Source organism: Dipodomys merriami, unplaced genomic scaffold (genome assembly GCF_024711535.1).
Source record: "Dipodomys merriami isolate MVZ:Mamm:240054 unplaced genomic scaffold, mDipMer1.0.p SCAF_427, whole genome shotgun sequence".
Classification (NCBI taxonomy): Eukaryota; Metazoa; Chordata; class Mammalia; order Rodentia; family Heteromyidae; genus Dipodomys; species Dipodomys merriami.
In genome coordinates this window covers 84278-105644 of record NW_027205904.1, presented here as the reverse complement: position 1 = coordinate 105644, position 21367 = coordinate 84278, and the positions used below count along the sequence as shown (strand labels likewise).

The 21367-nt window shown below is 46.9% G+C and overlaps 1 protein-coding gene across 1 annotated transcript; it reads right to left on the bottom strand.

The window, feature by feature from the left end:
• Positions 1 to 20840, bottom strand: LOC138807656 (WD repeat-containing protein 82). The gene is made up of 9 exons (XM_069993415.1): positions 20592 to 20840; positions 12981 to 13078; positions 9863 to 9929; positions 6691 to 6790; positions 5741 to 5857; positions 5321 to 5476; positions 4901 to 4970; positions 3335 to 3477; positions 1 to 2585 (listed from the first exon to the last, which is right to left on the bottom strand). The coding sequence occupies exons 1-9, from the start codon at positions 20750 to 20752 to the stop codon at positions 2556 to 2558; spliced, it is 942 nt and encodes a 313-aa protein (XP_069849516.1). The 5' UTR covers positions 20753 to 20840; the 3' UTR covers positions 1 to 2555.
• Positions 20841 to 21367: the final 527 nt, after the last annotated feature.

Here is a 21367-nt window from a genome sequence, read left to right as displayed (position 1 = left end):
TACAGTAGAATAACAACTATGTAAACACGCCCCAAATCTATGCACAGAAATGTCTAGAGAAACATTTAACATCAACAGATTTAACATAATATGTGAGTCGCCCACAATTCTGTAATTCTCTCAAATTTTCCTTAGTAAGCAGTAATTATGATTACAACAGGGAATCATTTTTAAAAAAGAAAAAAAAATTAAAAGGAGGAAAAGAAAATACCCCACTGGAGAGCTGGGAGTGTTAGGTCACATGGTAGGGCACTTGCCTAGCAAGTGCCAAGGTCCTGGGTTCAATTCACACTACCCTAAAAAACAAAAGAAGAGGGTAAGGGAAGGGGAAAAACAAAAAAACCCACTGGAGTTGGGCATGATAGTGAATGCCTAGGATTGTACAATTGGAAAAGTGAGGCCAGCCTGAACCTACATTGTGAGACCTTGCCTATACACACACACACACACTTACTTGCACATGCGTGCACACACAGTACCCCACCACATACATAAAAGCAGTGGCTACCCACGCCTCACTTCTAGCTTGTCTCCCCAAGGCTAGCTCTGCAGTTTTCAGGGGGGCTTGTTGGTGGTGGCATGTTTTCTGAAGACATGGCACCTCAGATTTTGGACACAGAGGAAGTCAGATACGAATTGTTTTTTTCTTTCCTGATGCTGGGTAAAGTCAAGTCTTTTCTCTGAAAAGACTCAGAAGCGTTGATGCCCGCCCCTCCACACCGGGAGAGGTTCAAGTCTCCTACCGTGCGGGCACCACACCGTACCATGTAGCAGATTCTCGTCTGCTGTAACACAGGTGTCTGCCTCGTCTTTTCAGCGTGAATAACAAGTAAAAAAATAATTGCTTTTTTTTTTTAAAAAAAAGAAAAAAAAAGAAAAAAGTGCTAGTGATTCATAGCCTGTGATTGCTGCTCAACAGCAGCAGCCATGGCTGGATTGACTCCTGGCAGCTGTGTACCGCAGGGTGATGTATACACAACTTTGTTGGGCCTCAGTTTCTCCATGTGCAGGGGAATGCTAACCCCAGAAATGTTTGGGTGGGAACTTAAGTCACTGACTCTGCCGTAGCTCTCTGCCACCTGGGCCTTTTCTCAGAAGCAAGCAAGCAAGAGAGCACGAAAAGACCAACCAGCTAATGGGAGTAACCTATTCAATTGGCAAAGAAGCTTCGGACAAATGAAGAACACTGGTTCTAGCACCCTGTCCCCAAATGTGGCAAGCTAGGCACGGAAGCCATGCAGAAGTGACAGACACACACACACACACAGGTGCAGACGGAGCATAACCAGGTGAGAAAGAGACTAATACTGTAGAGAGGGCCCCAAAGTGTGGGTTGAGGTACACACGGGGTCAACCCTTCACTTAGCTGCCAAGGGAAACAGCAAACACTAGAAGTTTTGCTTCATCGAGTCTCCCAAAGGGAAAAGAGGAGGGGGGAGGAAGGACTAATACTGGTGGCAAACACTTTAAGGGTGCAGGCCTCCCTCCTTGAGCTGGATTCCAAAACTATACACGAGAGAAGATAAGATGCCTGCACAAGTATATTTAAGTGGAGGTGCGCACGCTGTGCTAAAATACAAACAATGCAAAGGTCATATATAAAAAGGCTAAATAGAACATATAACACAGGCCTAGAGCCAGCTCGTTGGGGGGGGAGCTGGGAGATCGTTCTGGGGTGTCATCTGCAAACTATGTACACAGTTGGTGGTAGGCAGGGGAGGTGGCATCATTGTAAACAACACAGACTCGTTCCACAACACTGGCCCACCGGAGAGTGGGATGCACCGCAGGAACCAAGCTGGGCTCCTGCCCCGCCGCTTCTGTACAGAGCATGTACAGGAGGCGCCCAAAAGGACGATGGGCTTAGATGGGTGATGGAGGACTGTCTAGCCCTTGGAACTCACCTGTCTGTCTGTCACTTGACCTACCCTACACCAGAGCCCCACACCCCCACAGATCTAACTTGCACCACACCATGCTTCCTTCGCTTCTCCTGTGCCTTCCTCAGACCCCAGACGCCCGTGAAGACTACTTCACTTCTGGAAATGTTTGGCACCTAAGAAACACGATGGCTGTGGAGTAATGCCACGAATACAAAAGGAGACCCCAGTAACAACACATGCAGGGTGAGGGCAAGGGCACAGAGCACCCCTGGCATCTCAAAACCACAACGGAGGCTTCCCATGCATTTATCAGGGGAGAGAAAGGATGTGCAGAACGGACCCCATCCCCGGCTCCTCGGCAGCAATTACATTCAAAGTTCCAGGCGCCCAACAGCCGGTGGCCTAGCCGTGAGTGTGCTCGGCCCGCAGGAGGAGCCGGAGGCGGTGCTGGCTGGAGAGGCCGCGTCCCAAGTCAGTCTTCAGCACCAGGGTCCATCTGGAGCAGCTCAGCACAGTCGCAGTTTTTGTGTCAGATACAGCACATCCGTGGGAAGGCATGGTGGAAAGATGGTTTCCGGCAGGGGCAGATGATCCCATCCAGGTCAGCTCAGTCCTCTCTGAGTTTTCCTGCCAGCACCCTCACAGTACACAAACAGCCAGGGGGCCTTGGGGTCAGTCATCAATGGTGGGCAACCAGAAGGCCTAGGGAGGAGATCATAAAGAAAAGCTCAAGCAACTAAGCCTCACCTCGCCGTGGGCTTCATTCTCCAACCCAGGGTGGTGGCATTCAACCCCCAATACTGGCAGAGTTATGGCTGGTGTCCCTCCCTCTTTTCCCATCCATCTGAGACCTACAGAGACAGAAAAGCTACCAAAGCAAACAACACCCTGAGTTCAAACCCCAGTTCCAATTCAGTGTAAAATAGGAACGGAAGACTTTAAGGTTGCAGTTGTTAAAAAGCCACTTCAGAGTACTTTATAAAGCAAAGAAGAAGCTGGGTGCGGGTGGCTCAATGCCGGTAGGGCAGGCTACTCAGGAAGTTAAGAGCTAAGGATCACGGTTCAAAGTCAGCACGAGCACGAAGTCTGGGAGGGGCTCTTAGCTCCACTGGAAAACCGAAGTGGTGCTGTGACTCAAAAGTGGAAGAGCACTAGCCTTAAGCAAAAAAGCTCAGAGACAGCATCCAAGACTTGAGTTCAAGCCCCATGACTGACCCCCCCCCCCAAACCAAACCAAACCAAACCAGGAGAAGCACCCTGTAGTCTCTTGGGAGCTCAGGGGTAACCCTGTATATCACAGGCCAAGTAGAGATTCCTTTGACAAGGTGTAACGCAGGGAAGCCAGTAAAGAGTCATGAATGTGGCGCTTGGACCTATGTGCAATGCCACCTGCTAGGTTTGCTGAGGCACCCACTGAGGGGACCCAAGTGCACAAGACCCTGCTCACATACCATGTTGGAACAGGCGCTGGCAAAGGTCATGAACTTCGGGTTGAACTGCAAACAGGTAATGGGGCCTGTGTGTTTGCCATCCAATACAGCTACTTTTATGCCACTCTCTCCATTCCACACGTGGATCTTGCCATCTTCAGAACCTAAAGAGAATGATTGTGGACATGTATTACTTACTCAAAGACAGGAGAGACAGACACACAGGGATCAGGTCTAGAAAAAGATTGCCCATCAGCAGGAATGAGAGGCAGGAGAGTGAAGGGAGGACATTTTTGGAGTTGATATTTTTTTGGTTGGTTGTGGGGGTTGAACTGAGGGCCTGGGCACTGTTTCTGTACTCTTTGCTCAAGGTGAGCGCTCTACCACTTTGAGCCACAGCGCCACTTCTGGTTTTCTGGTGGTGTGTTGGAGGTAAGAGTTTCATGGACTCCTGCCTGGGCTGGCTTTGACAGCCTCCTGATTAGTTAGGATGACAGGGCTTAAGAATTGATCTTGAGGGGGCTGGGAAGGTGGCTCAGTGGTAGAGCGCTTGCCTTGCATGCAGGAGGCCCTGGGTTCGATTCCTCAGCACCACATAAGCAAAAAGAAAAAAAAAGCCAGAAGTGGCGCTGTGGCTCAAGTGGTAGAGTGCTAGCCTTGAGCTGAAGAGCTGAGGGACAGCGCCCAGGCCCAGAGTTCAGGCCCCAAGACCGGACCCCCCCCCCCAAAAAAAAAGAATTGATCTTGACTCTGATTATTTGTCCTGGGACAAATAAGTAATTGCTTCAGTCTCCATCTCTCTCTCTCTCTCTAAGACAGGGTCTCATTATTTAGCCGAGGCCAGCCCCACACTTTATCCATTTTTGTCTCTCAAAGTGCTGGGATTATAGGAGAAGCCTTACAGGTCATCTCCCATCCAACTACTTTTCCAAGCCACAAAAGGGCTTACCAGTGCCACAGCCAACTGAAGGTGGAGTCACACCAACAAGTTAGTAATGCTAACAAGGCAGTGCTTTTATTTTACTTTTTTTTTTGTTGGTTGTGGGGCTTGAACTCTGGGCCTGGGCGCTGTCCCTCAGCTCTTCAGCTCAAGGCTAGCGCTCTACCACTTGAGCCATAGAACCAGTTCCTTTTATTTTTTAAGTTCAGATTTTTTTTATTGGGCTCTATGATGGAAAGCATGAAGTTCAGTTCCAATGCTAGAATTGTTGGGAACTTCTACAAACGGCCAGGAACTGGACAGTGCAAGGCAGTGCTTTTAGAGATGAATTCTAATATTTGCCCAGGCAAGACCCAAGTTATTATGAGTTTTTTGTTTGTTTTTTTTGTCAGCTGTGGGGCTTGAACTCTGGGCCTGGGTACCGTCCCTGAAATCTCCAGCTCAAGGTGAGCGCTCTACCGCTTGAGCCACAGTGCCACTTCAAGTTTTCTAGTGGTTTGTTGGAGTCTCACAGACTTTCCTGCACAGGTTTGAACCATGATCCTCAGATCTCAGCCTCCTGAGTAGCTAGGATTACAGGCATGAGCCACCAGTGCCCAGCTCCAGTTAATATCAGTTCTGCATCATGGATCATTAAAGCTGCTCACCGATCATGATGAACTGGGAGTCCGGAGTAAACGAAGCCTCCAGCGTGACAGCTTTGCTGTTGGCATAACCCTAAAACGAAACAAGAGTTCTCTGGTTGTTACAGGGCACTAATAAAGACAACGGCTTAGGAACTCCAATCCAGTACACACATCATCTTTCTTTGACACAAAAGCCCCTCTGTTCCTGAGATGTTGTGAATATGGCTGTCACCTTTTATATTCTACTCCTAACTCCATATTCAAAGGGGCAAGAAAAAGACTATTAGGATTAATTTCTAAAGGAAATAAGCTCACGTGCAGGAAGAAAAGGCAAACCTATGTCCTAAGTAAGTGACGGTTGACGGTTGCTCTTTCCCCATCCAGCTAATCACCCCATCCTCAGTGCAGAAGGACCAGCTATACTCAAGGCCAGGTGCTCACCCCAAACGTGTGCATCACCACACCCTTGAACGCATCGATGAGGCGAATGAAGCTGCCATTGGTGGAGATGAGTATGAGTTTGCCATCATTGCTGAATTTAAGCCCTGTCCATTCACAAGTCCGATCATACTGCATCTTAAAGGTCGCAAACGGTCCCTGCAAATGATAAAAGACAGCAGTCCCCATCCCCCGACCAAGACACATGAATAATAAGAGATGCCAAAGAACTATTGCTAGAGCGCAAGCATTATTTTATCCCTTTAGATGCCTTCTTGAGGGAGAAAGCAAAGGATGAAACACTGCACTGCCATTCTCTAGTATCTACCACATACTACTATCTCTACTGGGGGCGGGGGAGGGGGGAGGCTCTTAAATACCCACCCACACTTAAAATGACCATGATAGCTCAAATTCAGTTACCTTATCAAAAGAACGAAGATCATAAAGTTTGACCATTTCAGAGTTGACACCGGCAGCAAAAATTAACCCTTCTGGATCGAAAGAACAAACTGGCTTGCCCTGTAGATGCATGAGACCCTAGAGAAAGGAAGGAAGAAGTGAATGAATGCAGCGTTCACCACTGCACAACGAAAAGCAACAAAGTGATATGAACTGCTACCCAGCCTACCCACAGAACAGAAAAAGCAAACAAAAAGAGATTATCTGCAACTAAGGAAATAGGACAAGGAGATCTGTTGTGGGCACTATTTCTTAAAGGGAAGGGTACAGGTAGTATGATAGAGGGGGTGAAATTGACTGCAATACAAGGTAAACTTGTGGAGATGTAGCAATGTAATCCTCATGATATAATTATATATGAAGCAATATAAAAAAAATCCATGGGGTGGGTCATGGGGGAGGGGAGAACTCACTAATGAATTCACTGTATAACCTACAAAATTAACAACAGGGAGGAAATGGGTAGGTTGGCAGGGATGGGTAAGAATGTTGAAAGGGGCGATACTGATGATCAAGATGCGTTGCATTCATAAACTGCTTTGTTGAATGGCAATTCCCTATACAACTACTTAAAGAAAAAACTCACTAGATGAGGCTAAAAACAAAACAAAACAAAACAACCAAACAAACACCACATGGCTGATTTCTGATCAACTCTTAATAGCACCAAATCCCCTGAGACTGGTAGGGAGAACTCAAAGGTGCGACCCTGTACCACTTGATAAAATGCCATCTACACTGGATTGGGGTATCTCTTTACTAACTGGGAGCCTACCAAGAAGAGAAGGCTATGTTAAGAGAACTCTGGGATCCCAGAATAGAAGCACTGCTTCCTCCTTTCCTCCAGAGGGCAAATAAATAATGTCTTCCACAGAAAATGCTTAGAAAGTACAACTATGAGGTAGTATTACCTGGCAGTTAGGAGACCGGAGATCCCAGAGTCGGATGGTCTTATCAAGAGACCCAGATATGAAAGTGTCATCCACAGGTGACATGGACAAGGCCACCACCCTGCAATGCAGCAAGATAAACAGGAGGTGAAGTAAAATGTGAGCAAAAACTAGAGGTGAACTCTAAGCCAACTCTGCCGTATCTACATACACTTGTTCTCCCCAAACTGCCTTCTAGGGAACATGCACCACCATATCTAGGATAATCAAGGGCAACTTAGAAACCTTAGTATAAAAAAAAATCTATGAGCCGGGTACCAGTGGCTCATGTCTGTCATCCTAGCTACTCAGGAGGCTGAGATCTGAGGATCGCGGTTCAAAGCCAGCCCAGGCAGGAAAGGCCATGAGACTATCTCTAATAAACCACTAGAAAACCAGAAGTGGCGCTGTGGCTCAAGAGCTAAAGTGCAGGGACAGCGCCCAAGCCCAAAGTTCAAGCCCAGTGACTGAAAAAAAAAAGTGGAAGCTGTGGCTCAAGTGGTAGAGAACTCGCCTTGAGCTGAAGAGCTATGGGACAGCGCCCAGGCCCAGAGCTCAGGCCCCATAACCAGCAAATATCTATGGGGGACTGGGAAGGTGGCTTAGTGGTACCAATGCTTGCCTAGCATGAAGCCCTGGGTTCAATTCCTCAGTTCCACATACACAGAAAAGACCAGAAGTGGCACTGTGGCTCAGTGGTAGAGCACTAACCTTGAGCAAAAGCAGTTCAGGGACAGTGCTCAGGCCCTGAGTTCAAGCCCCAGGACTGGCAATAAGAAAACAAAAAAACAAAAAAACAAAAACCACCTTTTTAGTTCTTTATGGGCTGGGAAGGTGGCTCAGTGGTAGAGTGCTTGCCTAGCATGCATGAGGCCCTGGGTTCGATTCCTCACTACCACATACACAGAAAAGGCCAGAAGTGGCACTTGGCTCAAGTGGTAGAGTGCGAGCCTTGAGCAAAAGCAGCTCAGGGACAGTGCCCAGGCCCTGAGTTCAAGCCCCAGGACTGGAAAAAAAAAAAAAAAAAAAAAAAAGGAATGAAGTACTGAATCATGTGACAATATGGATGAGCCTTGGAAACATACTAAGTAACAGAAAAGGATACATAATATTCAATTCCATTTATACAAATATTTAGAATAGACACATCTATAGAGACAAAAAGTAAATTAGCTAGGGGAGGGAGAGGGCACTGCCAGTGGGAAAAGGGTTTTTCTTTGGGGAATGAACATATTATGAAATTGTTTTGGTTTTTTTTTTTTTGTCAGTTGTGGGGCTTGAACTCTGGGCCTAAGCGCTATCCCTGTGCTCTTCAGCTCAAGGCTAGTGCTGTACCACTTGAGCTACAGCATCACTTCTGGTTTTCTGATTGTTTATTGGAGATTAAGAGTTCCACGGACTTTCCTGCCTGGGCTGGCTTTGAACTGCGATCCTCAGATCTCGGCCTCTGGAGTAGCTAGGATTATAGGCGAGCCACTGGCACCAGGTTTGGAATTGGTTTTGAAGGGTGTGAACTGATGAATTAGTCAAAGAAATAAATGAGAGACAAAGGAAAAATCCCCTTCAAAGTAAAGATTCCTAGCCCAAAGATCAGAAGATTCGAACAGCCTCAGGGAAGAACAGAAACGCTCAAGACCAAAGGGGCATACTTTCACTGACTCCTGACTTCTCAGCAGCCACAATGCCTTTGAAAAAATGATTGCAGGCCTAAATTTCTGTGCAAGGTTAATTTAACATTTAAACTTATCATTCAGAAACATTTTCTGAGCTACCATGGTGGTTTAAGCCTATATTCCTGGCTATTTGGGAGGTAGAATTCTGGGGTCAGGAAATATTGTGATTTGATCAATCTGGGTAATTAAAGTTCATCAGAGTCCATTTTGACAAATGGCTGGGTATGGTTGCACTTGCCTGTCACCCAGTAACTCTGGAAGGTACAAGTAGATTATGGTCTAAGTAGTCTCAGACATAAACTGAGAACCTACCCCATAAAAAATAACCATCTCCGGCTGGGAAGGTGGCTCAGTGGTACAGTGCTTGCCGTGCATGCATGAGGCCCTGGGTTCGATTCCTCAGCACCACATAAGCAGAGTAACCCGGAAGTGGCTCTGTGGCTCAAGTAGTAGAGCTCTAGCCTTGAGTTGAAGAGCTGAGGGACAGTGCCCAAGCCCAGAGTTCAGGCCCCATGATGGACAAAAAAACAAACAAGAAACAAAAACAAACAAACAACAAAAACCCCCAACCAACCAAACAAACATCTCCCAACAGACTAGCTGACTGGCTAAAATAGTAAGTAGAATGCCTGTTTAGCAAGAGGGAGGCTGTGGAATGACTTCAAGATGTCCAAACCCTGGTGCTATAATTAACATACCTAGAAGAAACACTCCTAAGCTGGAGGCTCAAGGGGCTTTAGGTCTTGGAGGGGAATGAGTGAGTAACTATGTCAGGGTCTTCCTTGGGATGAGTAAGTATGTCAGGGTCTTCCTTGGTTGATACAAAACATGAGGTTGAAAAAATATTCAAGGATGGCTTGGAGAAAGCTTCTTGAAGTAGTGTCAGGGTAGAAAGGAGGAGAAGGAAAGGTTTAGAAGGGTAGATTCTTGCTTATTTGGGGATAAGGGAATACTATTATTACCTAAAATGTTAGTCAAGTTAAAGTGTGTATTAAAAAAAAATTTTTTTTTGGTGCTAGTCCAAGAGCCTGAACTCAGGGTCTGGGTGCTGTCTCAGAGTTTTATGCAAGGCTAGTGCTCTATCACTTGGACCACAGCTCTACTTTTGGCTTTTTTTTTTTTTTTTTGGGGGGGGGTGTTGTTAGCTAATTAGAGGTAAGTCTCATGGGCTTTCATGCCTGAGCTAGCTTTGAACCATGATCCTCAGATCACAACCTCCTGAGTAGCTAGGATTACAGGCATGAACAATCTGTGCCTAGCCTTATTCATATCTTAACAGAGATGTGAGTTATCTCTGAAGTCCTGTCCCTACTTCCACAATGTCAGTAAATTAAGAGTTGACAGTTATGAAGGATTAATAAGACAGAGACAAAGGCCAAACAAATAGCAGCAAGAAAGTAGCTTGAGTTCATTAATAAAGTCTCTCCTCTTCTATTTTACATTAACTCAAAAGGATAAAGTAATTTCACATTTAGGCTTACCTTTTGCTATGTCCTGGAAAGTATCTGATATATTTGTTGTCATGTAAGGACAAGTAACGTATGGTATCTGTAAGAAGACAAATAAAACCGGATGATAATGGACTATTTAAATAGAATTTGCATCTTCATTTTGAAAAGGCAAGGTGGAGAACCAAGCAAAGTATTGGTGAGTAACAGTCCTCCTAGGTGAAATGGGGTATGTGGACTCATAGAACTTAAAAACAGACTTCTAAGTAGACAGCCCATAGGGCATTCACATTACTGGTTAGGGGGTCAAAGGATGTATCTCAGGGGTGGTTCATGAATTGTCTGGTTCATGAATTACGATTCCAATGTAATTTGCTCTGAAAATATACCTTGGCCAGGAAAAACAATCCAATATTTTAGAGACTTGGATCACTAAAAGGGTCCACAGAACAAACAACAAACCTTACAGAAAAACATCAGAGGGCTGGGGATGTGGCTTAGTAGTAGAGGGCATGCATGAAGCCCTGGGTTCCATTCTTAAGTACTACATAGACAGAAAAAGCCAAAGGGGCGCTGTGGCTCAAGTGGTAGAGTGCTAGCCTTGAGTTGAAGAGCTGAGGGACAGCGCCCAGGCCCAGAGTTCAAGTCCCACAACTGACAAGATTCTGATCCTGACAGGTGCCACTGGCTCATTCCTATAATTCTAGCTACTCAGGAAGCTGAGATCTGAGTACTGTTTCAGTTCATAGCCAACCTGAGCAGATAAAGTTCATGAGACCCTTAACTCCAATTCGCCACTAAAAAGCTGGAAGCCGAGCTGTGGCTGAAATGGTAGCGCACCAGCCTTGAGAGAAAAATCTAAGAGAAAAGCTCAGGTTCTGAGTTCAAGACCCACTACTGGCACAAAACAAATACCGGTGATGAGGGAATGAAGTACCATGAAGAACAGAACTGGAGGGCTGGGGATGTAGAGGAAAAAGTATAGAAAAAAACATTATGAAGTGGTTCATTGAGGTGTGTTCCAGTCAGAGGGTCAGGGACCTAGGAGGGGACGAGGGTCATTCCTGTTCTGTAACTAACATCTACAAGTCTCTCAAGCGACAGGCACAAAGTATGTGTGGATAATCTGGTACTGGAGAACGACTCACCTGCCCTAAGAAGGAAAGACTTCCTCCCATTACCTGTATTCCCAGGGATGAGCAGGGCTTCACCGTCCTCTCTGCCCCGCTTGGTAGCTGGCGCACTGTTCCTGGCAAGGCAGTGGCCTGTACAGTTATCTCCTGTACCGGGTGGTATTATAGACCCTCAAACTGTACAAACTACTACCTCAGCCTGGAATCAGGCAAAAGGAAACGGAGCAGTGGAAGAACTCTTCAGGATGCACTTGAGATGCAGCAAAGCTGCAAGGGCCACGCGTGTGCCACCATGTGCCTCACCGTGTACCACATTTCAGAATCCTCATTTTATTGCTCAGAAAAGCAGCCCAATAGAAGACATATACCAGTCATTTAGATGAGCATATACATGTCTGTCCTTACCACCCTGATGTTTTATAATCTTGTCCAGATACATTAACCACACTGCTTCCTTCTGAAATACATGCTTAATTAGAAATGATACACTTTAACTAAAACTCAAGTACAGTATAGGTAGAAAAGTCTTATTGAAAGAGAAAAGTGCTAGGTGCAGTGGCTCATGCCTGTAATCCCAACTACCCATGAGGCAGATAACAAAAGGATCACAGTTCACAGCACAGTCTAGACAAAAAAAAAAAAGAGATCCCATATGAATGAATAAGCCTGGCATGGTGAATGCACCTATGTTTCCTATGTGGGAGGCCTTAAGTTGGAGGATCACAGTCAGAGGCTGGCTAAATGCAAAAAGTGTAAGGCCAACCAGGCACTGGTGTCTTACGCCTGTAATCCTAGCTACTCAGGAGGCTGAGATCTGAGGATCTTGGTTCAAAAGCCAGCCTGGGCAGGAAAGTCCATGAGACTCTTATCTCCAATTAACCACCAGAAAACTGGAAGTGATGCTGTGGCTCAAGTGTAGAGTGCTTGCCTTGAGCTGAAGAACTGAGGGACAGCGCTCAGGCCCAGCGTTCAAGCCCCATGACCGACAAAAACAACAACAACAAAAAAAACCCACCCAAAAAACAGTAGGGCCCTACCTGAAAAATATCCAAAGCAAGAAACAGGAACATGGCTCAAGTGTTAATAGTGCCTGCCTATCAAGCATGAGGTCCTGAGTTCAAAATGCCAGTACTGGAAAAAACAAACAAACCCCCTAACCTATACTTAGATGGGATGCAAAGAAAACAGCAGTAACTTTTGATAAATGACATTAGAAATAGCCTGCTATAAAAAAGTGAAACAATAAGCCAGCAAGTCTAAAAAAAAATCCAAAATATGTGAAATAAGTTAAGTGTTACAGCTCAATTATCAAGAGAATATGCTAACTTAGAAGGCTTTAACCCAGGGGGAAAAGCAGGCAAAAAGACACTATTTATTACAGAAAGAAACACATTTTTAACTTTCATTTACCACTTGGGCGGCTTCTCCACTTCAGGCTTTTTTTTTGGGTGGCTGGAGAGAAGAGATTCATGAATTTTCCTTGGCTGGCTTTGAACTGCGATCCTTAGATCTCAGCTTCCCAAGTATAAAGGATTACAGGCACGAGTTACCAGTACCTAGTAGGGTTTCTCTTCTTTATTTTGTAAGTAGTCCTGGCTAGCCTAGACCTCCTGATATTCCTCAGGCTCTGGAATGGCAGAGTAATTTGGATCAAATACACATTATTTTGAATGGGGAGGTCCAAGAGCTTACCACTTACTGTGTCTAGTATTCTTCCCTTCTATTTGTAAAAATATTCTTTCAAGTTTCAAAAGCAAAAATCAAGTACAGCTTCTTCCTCCCTCCCCACTGTGAACTGAGATTTTTTTCCACACATAGTTTTGAGCCTTTGAAAAGTACTAGTGGCTGGCTTCCAGCATTCCTTCAGGTTTAACAATGTTAATTTCCACATCATAGGAAAATATTTAAAGTAACTATAGCTGAAACAGAAGTAGTTACAAAGATCCCGTGAACAATTTGAGAAACCACAATTCAGAACTATTTAACAATGACCATAAGCTAAAGAGTGTCTTGCTTACCATCTATTTTGTTAGAGCTGTAAACAACCGTGTTTGCTGCATGCGTGTATCTGATGAGGTCTACGCCATATTTCTTACTGTACAGGGTTCTCTTTGGTCTGATAAGACAGAAAAAAAAATCACAATCATTCACAAAACTCTGAGATGTCACATATAAACAACAGCACTTGAATAATGTGGCAGTAGTGATGATTCTTGGTATCCTAACATTTGAAAGATACCGAACTTATTCTAAAAGAAATTCAATCGATGGGCTGGGAATGTGGCTTAGTGGTAGAGTGCTTGCCTAGCATGTATGAAGCCCTGGGTTTGACTTCTCAGTACCACATACACAGAAGAAGCCAAAAATGGTACTGTAGCTCAAGTGGTAGAGTGCTAGCCTTGAGCAAAAGCTCAGGCCCCGAGTCAAGCCCCAAGGACTGCCCCCCCAAAAAAGAAAATTCAATCAACCAAGGGGTGTGGTAACCCCTATATCCTAACTACTCAGGAGGCTGAAGTAGGAGGATTGCTTAAGTCCAGGAGGTAAGCGTCAGCCTGTATAACACCTGGAAACTATTTTTAAAAGGAAACACCAACAATCAGGTATAACCACCATCTAAAGAATAAAAAAATTTGGGCTGGGAATGTGGCTTAGTGATAGAGTGCTTGCCTAGCATGTATGAAGCCCTGGGTTCCATTCCTCAGTACCACAGAAAGAGAAAAAGCCAGAAGTGGCAAAACCCAAGGCCAAGGTTACGGAGAAGTAAAATGCCCAGGGGTTGATTTAGTTTCTACTATAATGTTCACTCAGTTTCTACTGTAATGTTCAAAAATAAGCTTCAAGGAAAGGAAACTGTCTATTTGAGAATAAAATTGTATGTGGCAATATGTAACAACACATGTCATAGCTTATGAAGAGGAATATGAAAATACCTCAAGCACAGTCATTTTTCTTAAGGCATTACTGTAGAAAGCTCTTTCTTTGGGGAAGGCCATTATCTGTCATAACTTAAACCAATTAGAAATAGCTTGCCTTCTTAAAAGAATCTGACCGTGCAGGTCCATAACACTAGCTGAGCCCTTTTAGAAGGTAACATGTAACTCTCCATGACAAAACTAGAAAACGGTTCTTTATTTTTACTTTTAGTGTAAAACTACACATTTCCAACCCACTCGTGAAATGTCCCTGAATGATTTTTCTCTACAGAACTTTGAAGATCAAGATCAAAGAAATCTAAGGAAAAAAAAAAAAAACTGATCAAGAAGCTACTCTGGAGGGGCTGGGAAGGTGGCTCAGCGGTAAAGTGCATGCCTTGCAAGCGTGAGGCCCTGGGTTCGATTCCTCAGCACCACATAAACAGAAAAAGCCGGAAGTGGCGCTGTGGCTCCAGTGGTAGAGCACTAGCCTTGAGCTGAAGAGCTGAGGGACAGCACCCAGACCTAGAGTACAGACCCCATGACCGGCAAAAAAAAAAAAAAAAAAAAAAAAAAAAAAAAAAAAAAGAAGCTACTCTGGAGGCTAAAATCTGAGGACCACAGTTCCAAGCCAGGCTGAGCAGACAAATCTTGTGACTCTACAACTAACCATCAAAATGTTGGAAGTGGCTGGGTACTGATACTTAATGCTTGTAATCTTAGCTACTCAGGATGCTGAGATCAGAAGGATCACGGTTCAAAGCCAGCCAGGGTGGGAATGTCCGTGAGACTCTTATCTCCAACAAACCACCAGAAAACCAAAAGTAGCACTGTGGCTCAGGTGGTAAAGAGCTTGCCTTGAGCTGAAGAGCTCAGGGACAGTGCCCAGGCCCAAAGTTCAAACCCCACTACTGACAAAACAAAACAAAACGTTGGAAGCGGAGGTGTGGATCAAGTGGCCAAGTACCAGCTTTGAGCAAAACAAAAAACTAAGTAAGAGTGTGAGGCCCAAGCTCTACTCCCACCACCAAAACAAAACAAAACAAAACAAACACCCAAGTAGGGGAGCAGGGCAATATACACCTGCAATCTTAGCACTCTAAGGTTGAAGTAGGAGGATCTTGAGTTCAAGGCCAGTATGGGCGATGTAAGGAGCTCCTGTCCCAAAAAGCGCAAACAAAGCAAATCCCAAACTGGATCTTAGTGCCAGTCCAACTCTCCATATGCAGAAAGTAATAAAACAAGAAAGAAGCCGGGCGCTGGTGGCTCACGCCTGTAATCCTAGCTACTCAGGAGGCTGAGATCTGAGGATCGCGGTTCAAAGCCAGCCCGGGCAGGAGAGACCGTGAGACTCCTATCTCCAATAAACCACCAGAAAACCGGAAGTGGCGCTGTAGCTCAAGTGGTAGAGCGCTCGCTTTGAGCTGAAGAGCTGAGGGACAGCACCCAGGCCCAGAGTTCAAGCCCCACGACCGACAAAAAAAAAAAAAAAAAAAAAAAAACAAAAAACAAGAAAGACTTTAACCTCTAAACAAAACAAACACTAACCTAAGATTTGCTCCTTGTAAAAGTAATCTATGCAGGCACCAGTGGCTCACACCTGTCAATCATAGCTATCTATTCAGGAGGCTGAGATCTGAGGATATCAGTTCAAAGCCAGCCCGGGCAGAAATGTCTATGAGACCCCAATCTCCAATTACCAAAATGCTGGAAGTAGATCTGGCTCAAATGGTAGAACACTAGTCTTTTTTTTTTCTTTTTGCCAGTCCTAGGGTTTGAATTCAGCCTAGACACTGTTCCCTGAACTTCTTTTGCTCAAGGCTAGCACTCTACCACTTGAGCCACAATGCCATGTCCGGCTTTTTCTGTGTGTTACTGAGGAATCGAACCCAGGGCTTCATGCCTGCTAGACAAGCACTCTACCACTAGGCCACATTCCCAGCCCCTAGAGCACTAGTCTTTGAGAGTACAAAAGCACAGAGACAATGCCCAGGTTGAGTTCAAGCTAAAGACAGACACAAAAGAAAAAAGAAAAAAAAAATCCATTACCTAGTTTCACTTTTTAGTTTGAAACTTTTTTTTTTGGTCAGTCATGGGGCTTGAACTCTGGGCTTGGGAGCTGTCCTTGAGCTTTTCAGCTCAAGACGAGAGCTCTACCACTTAAGCCAAGTGCCCCTTCCAGTATTCTGGGATTTCACTGGAGGTAAGAATCTTATGGACTTTCTTGTCTGGGCTGGCTTTGAACTGCAATCCTCAGATCTCAGCCTCCAGAGTAGCTAGGGTACAGGCCTGAACCACCAGCACCTGCCTCAGAAAACAAGATCTTAATGTATTATATCTAATGTCAAAGGGATTTACAAAGTCTATAAACAATAGCTTTTCAGGTATCGTTATGTGTTCCTTCTCAAGCTATCTGGGCTAATGTCATCGTACCACTTAAACTATGCCTTCAGCCTTGCTTTTTGTGGGTTATTTTATTGGAGATGGAGGCTAGTAAACTTTTCTACCTGGGTTGGTCTTGAAGCCTAACCCTCCTGAGCTCAGCTTCCTGAGTAACTAGGATTACAGGTGTAAAGCCACAGGTGCTCAATTAAAACTAACCATTTCATTTTCCTCCCCAATCCTAACATTAGTATCAGTTAATAAATGTATTGTGCCTTCCAAGGAAATATTTTCTTCTAACACTGTTTGTTCCAGACAAGTGGTATAAAAGTTTTTTGTTCATCGTTATCTGGTAAGAATTTTTTTAGGCCTAAAAAAATTATTTTTTGGGCTGGAGGCTTAGTAGAATACCAGCCTAGCAGAATCCAAGTTCTTTTTTTTTCCAAAGGAGTTCTTTGAAACACCAACACTTTATCTGCAATTCCGTAAAACTGCTACAGGTATGAATAAACTATTATTTGGATACTTCACCATTGTCTCTATTACCTTTTCAGACAGAAATTATGCCACCACAGAGATAAGCCCTTTAGAAATGTTAACCTCCCGTGGCTAGGATGTAGCTCAGTGGCAAAGTGTTTGCTTAGCAAGTGCAACATCCTGAGTTCGATATCCAGTCCCCCTCACCCCCCCCAAAAAGGCACGCGCGCACACGCACACACGCACGCACACACACACACACACACACACACACACACACACACACACACACACACACACACACACACACACACACACACACACACACACACACACACACACACACTACAGTTAGATATACTACCCCTAACCTCTAGACCCTTCAAATAAAGATGTGATTTCTACCCTCAGGTTTTGGGGAAGGTTCTATTCCATGCATGAACTCTACACATCGCAAACACACCAGCTTCAAATTACTTCTGGCTCCAAAACTCCACAATCACACAACCCTACCCCAGCTTCATTTTGCATTACTTACTCCCTCTTTCATTCCAAACAGATCCAAGAAGACAGACATGGACAGAAATCCATCTACTAAAGAAACTACACTGCCTCAACTAACCATCTGTCCAGCTAATGCTTCCCTCTCTCCCCCAGGGCCACCAAAGCCTCACTTCCTCATACCACCGCGGGCAGAGACACAGCCAGTGACATAATACTTTCTCATAGCCTCAGTGGGGAAACAACTGGGGAGGCTATCATAGCTCAGTCCAAAGCAGTGTTACTTAGGACCATCAAATGCACAAATGAATACAAAAGTTCCAAAGGGGAGTTAAAAAAAATCCGTTAAAAAAAAAAAAAGGCAAAAGGAGGGTTGGGAAGGTGGCTCAGTGGTAGAGCGCTTGCCTTGCATGTATGAGGCCCTGGGTTCAATTCCTCAGCACCACATAAGCAAAAAGAAAAAAGCCGGAAGTGGCGCTGTGGCTCCAGTGGTAGAGCGCTCACCTTGAGCTGAAGAGCTGAGGGACAGCGCCCAGGCAGAGTTCGGGCCCTAAGACTGACCAAAAAAAAAGGTAAAAGAAACATAGAAAAAGTAGAGAAAAATCCAAGAACACAAAAAGATGTGGAATAAAGCTATAAAATGAAGTATCCACTAAATACATCAAACACCCTCTCCTTGGGAAAACTGGTTGAAGGGAAGTAAAATTTAAACTAGTTTTCTGCTCCAAAGCAAAGCTACCATTTGCTAGGCATCTGGTGGTTCACGCCTGTAATCCTAGCTACTCAGAAGGCTGAGATATGAGGATCATGGTTCAAAGCCAGCCCGGGCAAGGAAAGTCCTGGAGACTCTTATCTCCAATAAACCACCAGAAGAAAAACAGAAGTGGCGCTGTGGCTCAAGCCCCTTGCTTCACCATTTACCTGAAGCAAGCTCATAGTGGTGAGGGCAGCCTGACAAGACCCCCAAATGTATGGGAAAGACCAAGTGCCCAGTTTATAAGATACTGCAAAGTAATAGGGGTGTAAGTGGTTCTACAAGTGCACACAACTTTCACGATCAGATTCAGAAATTCTGAGGATTTCTGGTAAATCACATAAGCTGCTGGTAGTTATTATTATTATTTTTTTGGTCCAGTCGTGGGGCCTGAACTCTGGGCCTGGGCACTGTCCCTCAGCTCTTCAGCTCAGGCTAGTGCTCTACCACTTGAGCCACAGCACCACTTCTGGCTTTTTTCTTTTTGCTTATGTGGTGCTGAGGAATCGAACCCAGGGCCTTGAGCATGCAAGGCAAGCGCTCTACCACTGAGCCACCTTCCCAAGCCCGTTGGTAGTATTTTTGAGACAAGGTCTTTAAAACTTATCCTCTTGCCTCGGCCTCAAGATTAGAGGCATGGATCACCATGCTTGGTTAAACTCATTAAAGGGGAACCCCCCCAAGTGTACATCCCCTATGATGTATTTTCTTTTAAAGTGAGCTCACACTCAGGTCAGAGGGAAAGTCAAGTCTGCTTGCATTGGGCAAGGGAAAGTTTAGGAATGTTTATTTAAAAGTTCACTGTAGAGGTTGGGAATGTGGCTTGGTAGTAGGATACTTGCCTAGCATGCATGAAGCCCTGCATGATTCCTCAATACCATATAAACAGAAAAAGCCAAAAGTGGCACTGTGGCTCAAGTGGTTGAGTGCTTGCCTTGAGCAAAAGAAGCTAAGGACAGTATCGAGGCCCTCAGTTCAAGATACAGGACTGGAAAAAAAAATTCACTATAGGGGCTGGGAAGCTGGCTTAGTGGTAGAGTGCTTGCCTAGTATGCATGAAGCCCTAGGTTTGATTCCTAAGTACCACATACACAGAAAAAGCTAGAAATGGCTAGCCTTGAGCAACAGAATCCCCAGACCCTTAGTTCAAGCTCCAGGACTGGAAAAAAAAGAAAAAAGTTCACTACAGCCAGGTGCTTGGAGGCTGAGATTTGAGCATGGAGCTTCCAAAGCCAACCTGCATAAGAAAGTCTGTGAAGATTCTCACGTCCAATTAATGACCAAAAAGCTAGATAGAAGTGGAGGTGTGGCTCAAGTGGTGGAGTACAAGCTTCGTGCAAAATAGCGTTGGGACAGAGCCCAGAGTTCAAGCCTCAGGACCCACACCCACACCCACGCCACACACACACACGCTACACACAGTTCGCAATCAACGTTAAGCGTCCAGTCTCAAGAAAATATTGAACCGGTAATTAAAGGCCAAGGAGTGAGGATGGAGGGGGAGCTCACAGGGTCTCAAGGACTACAGAGTGACAGCTAAGGATCACATCCCGCGCTGGCGCGAGGAGCAGAAAAAGCAAAATAAGGCAGCTCGGGGAAGCTGAGGGGCAGTGGGACGGGCGAGGTGCCAGGTCTCAATCGAGGTCACCGCAGGAGAGAGAGGAGGTGGAGGGGGGGAAGGGAGGGAGACAGAGAGAAACCGACGCGGTGGCGCGGGGCGGTGGAACAGCCTCTTCCAGTTCTGCGTGGAACTCGGGGAGGCGATCTGTGACCCCCTGACAAGCTTAAAGGAGCGGCAGGAAGAAGAAAAAGAAAAAAGCCAGAGAGGCTGGGGAGACCCCCCGATGTGAAGTGTGTGTGTGTGTGTGTGTGTGTGTGTGTGTGTGTGTAGTGTGCAAACCGACAGGGCCTTCTAAAGGTCAAGGTCAAGGTGGGGCTGGGCCAGCATTGGCAGAAGTGCCCTGAAGGGGGTGGGGTGGGACTGGGGGGGGTGGTGTGGAAATCCAAGCCCAACAAAAACCTGGTCTGTCACCGGGCTGACGACCGTCATTATTTTAAAAAGCAACCCCCTCCCCAAAAAAAGGGGGGTGGGTGGGTGGGGTGTTCCCTCCAGATTTGTCTGCAAGGGAAAAGGCGGGGGGGGGGGGATGATCAAGTGCAAATATACATAAATAAATACACCGACTCACACACGTATCTATGTATGTGTGTGTGTGTGTCTATGTGTATGTGTGTATGTGTGTGTGTCTATATGTGTGTGTGTGTGTGTGTGTAGGCCGTGGCGGGAGTCTGGAGAGCGCGGGAAGCTGAGGCTGGGGGGGGGGCCGGGAGAGGGGGGGGAGGATGAGGAATCCCAGGGCTTAGGCTACCGTGGGGGGAGGGCGGAGGGGGGGGGAGTCGACACAGAGAGAGAGAGATTGGGAGGGAGGAGGGGGGTAGGAGAAAAAAAAGGGCGGGGGGAAGAAGGATTCTTGGGAACTCCCCCCCACCCCCCACTCCTGGGGGCCCTCCCCCACCCCGGCCCCAGCCCCCCCCCACCCCTGCCCCCCCACCCCGGCCCCAGCCCCAGCCCCCCCCCTCCTCCCCCAGGCCGCAGCACTCACTTGCCCTCCTGGCAGTCGTACAGCACGATGGAGTCGTCGTCGCTGCTGGAGATGACGGTCTCGCCGTTGGGGCTGAAGTCGAAGCAGTTGATCTTGTCCGAGTTCTCGCGGAACACCTTGGCGACGCGGAAGCTCCGCAGCACGCTGTCGGTCAGCTTCATGGCGGCGGCGGCGGCGGCGCGAAGCCCGGGCGGGGCGCGGCCCAGCGGCGCGGAAGCGGGCGGGCCCCGACGGACGCACGGACGGACGCACGGACGCGCGGGCGGGCGCCACCAGCCCCCACGCGCGCGCCCCGCCACCCCCCTCCCCGCCTCCCGCCGCCGGCCGTTAGCAGCGCCGCCCCGAGATGGCGACCGTTATCAGTCGGGCCTCCGGCGCCCTCTTTCTTCCTCCCTCCTTTTCCCTTCTTCGCTCCGCCAGGCGAGATCTCCTCCGTCCGGGGACGGGGAGGGGTGGGTGGGTGGGTGGGGGAGGACGGTCCCGGTCGTCCGCCGCCTCAGAACCGCCCGGCGCGGCGCCGCCGGCTCATTGTGTCCGCCATCTTGGGGCGACACCGAGGCGAGACGCCGAGGCGAGTTTCAGCCGCCGCCGCCGCCGCCGCCGCCGCGGCGCGAGCATGCTGGGAAAAAAAAGGAGAGAGCGCAAGGGGGCGGGGCGGGAGCCCAGGCGCGAGGCCGGGCGGGGACTGGAGGTGACGTCACTCGCGTCGCCACGCCCCCCATCGGGGGGCGGGGAAAGTGCAGTCCAATGGCCGGAGGTTTTCCTGCCTCGCGTCC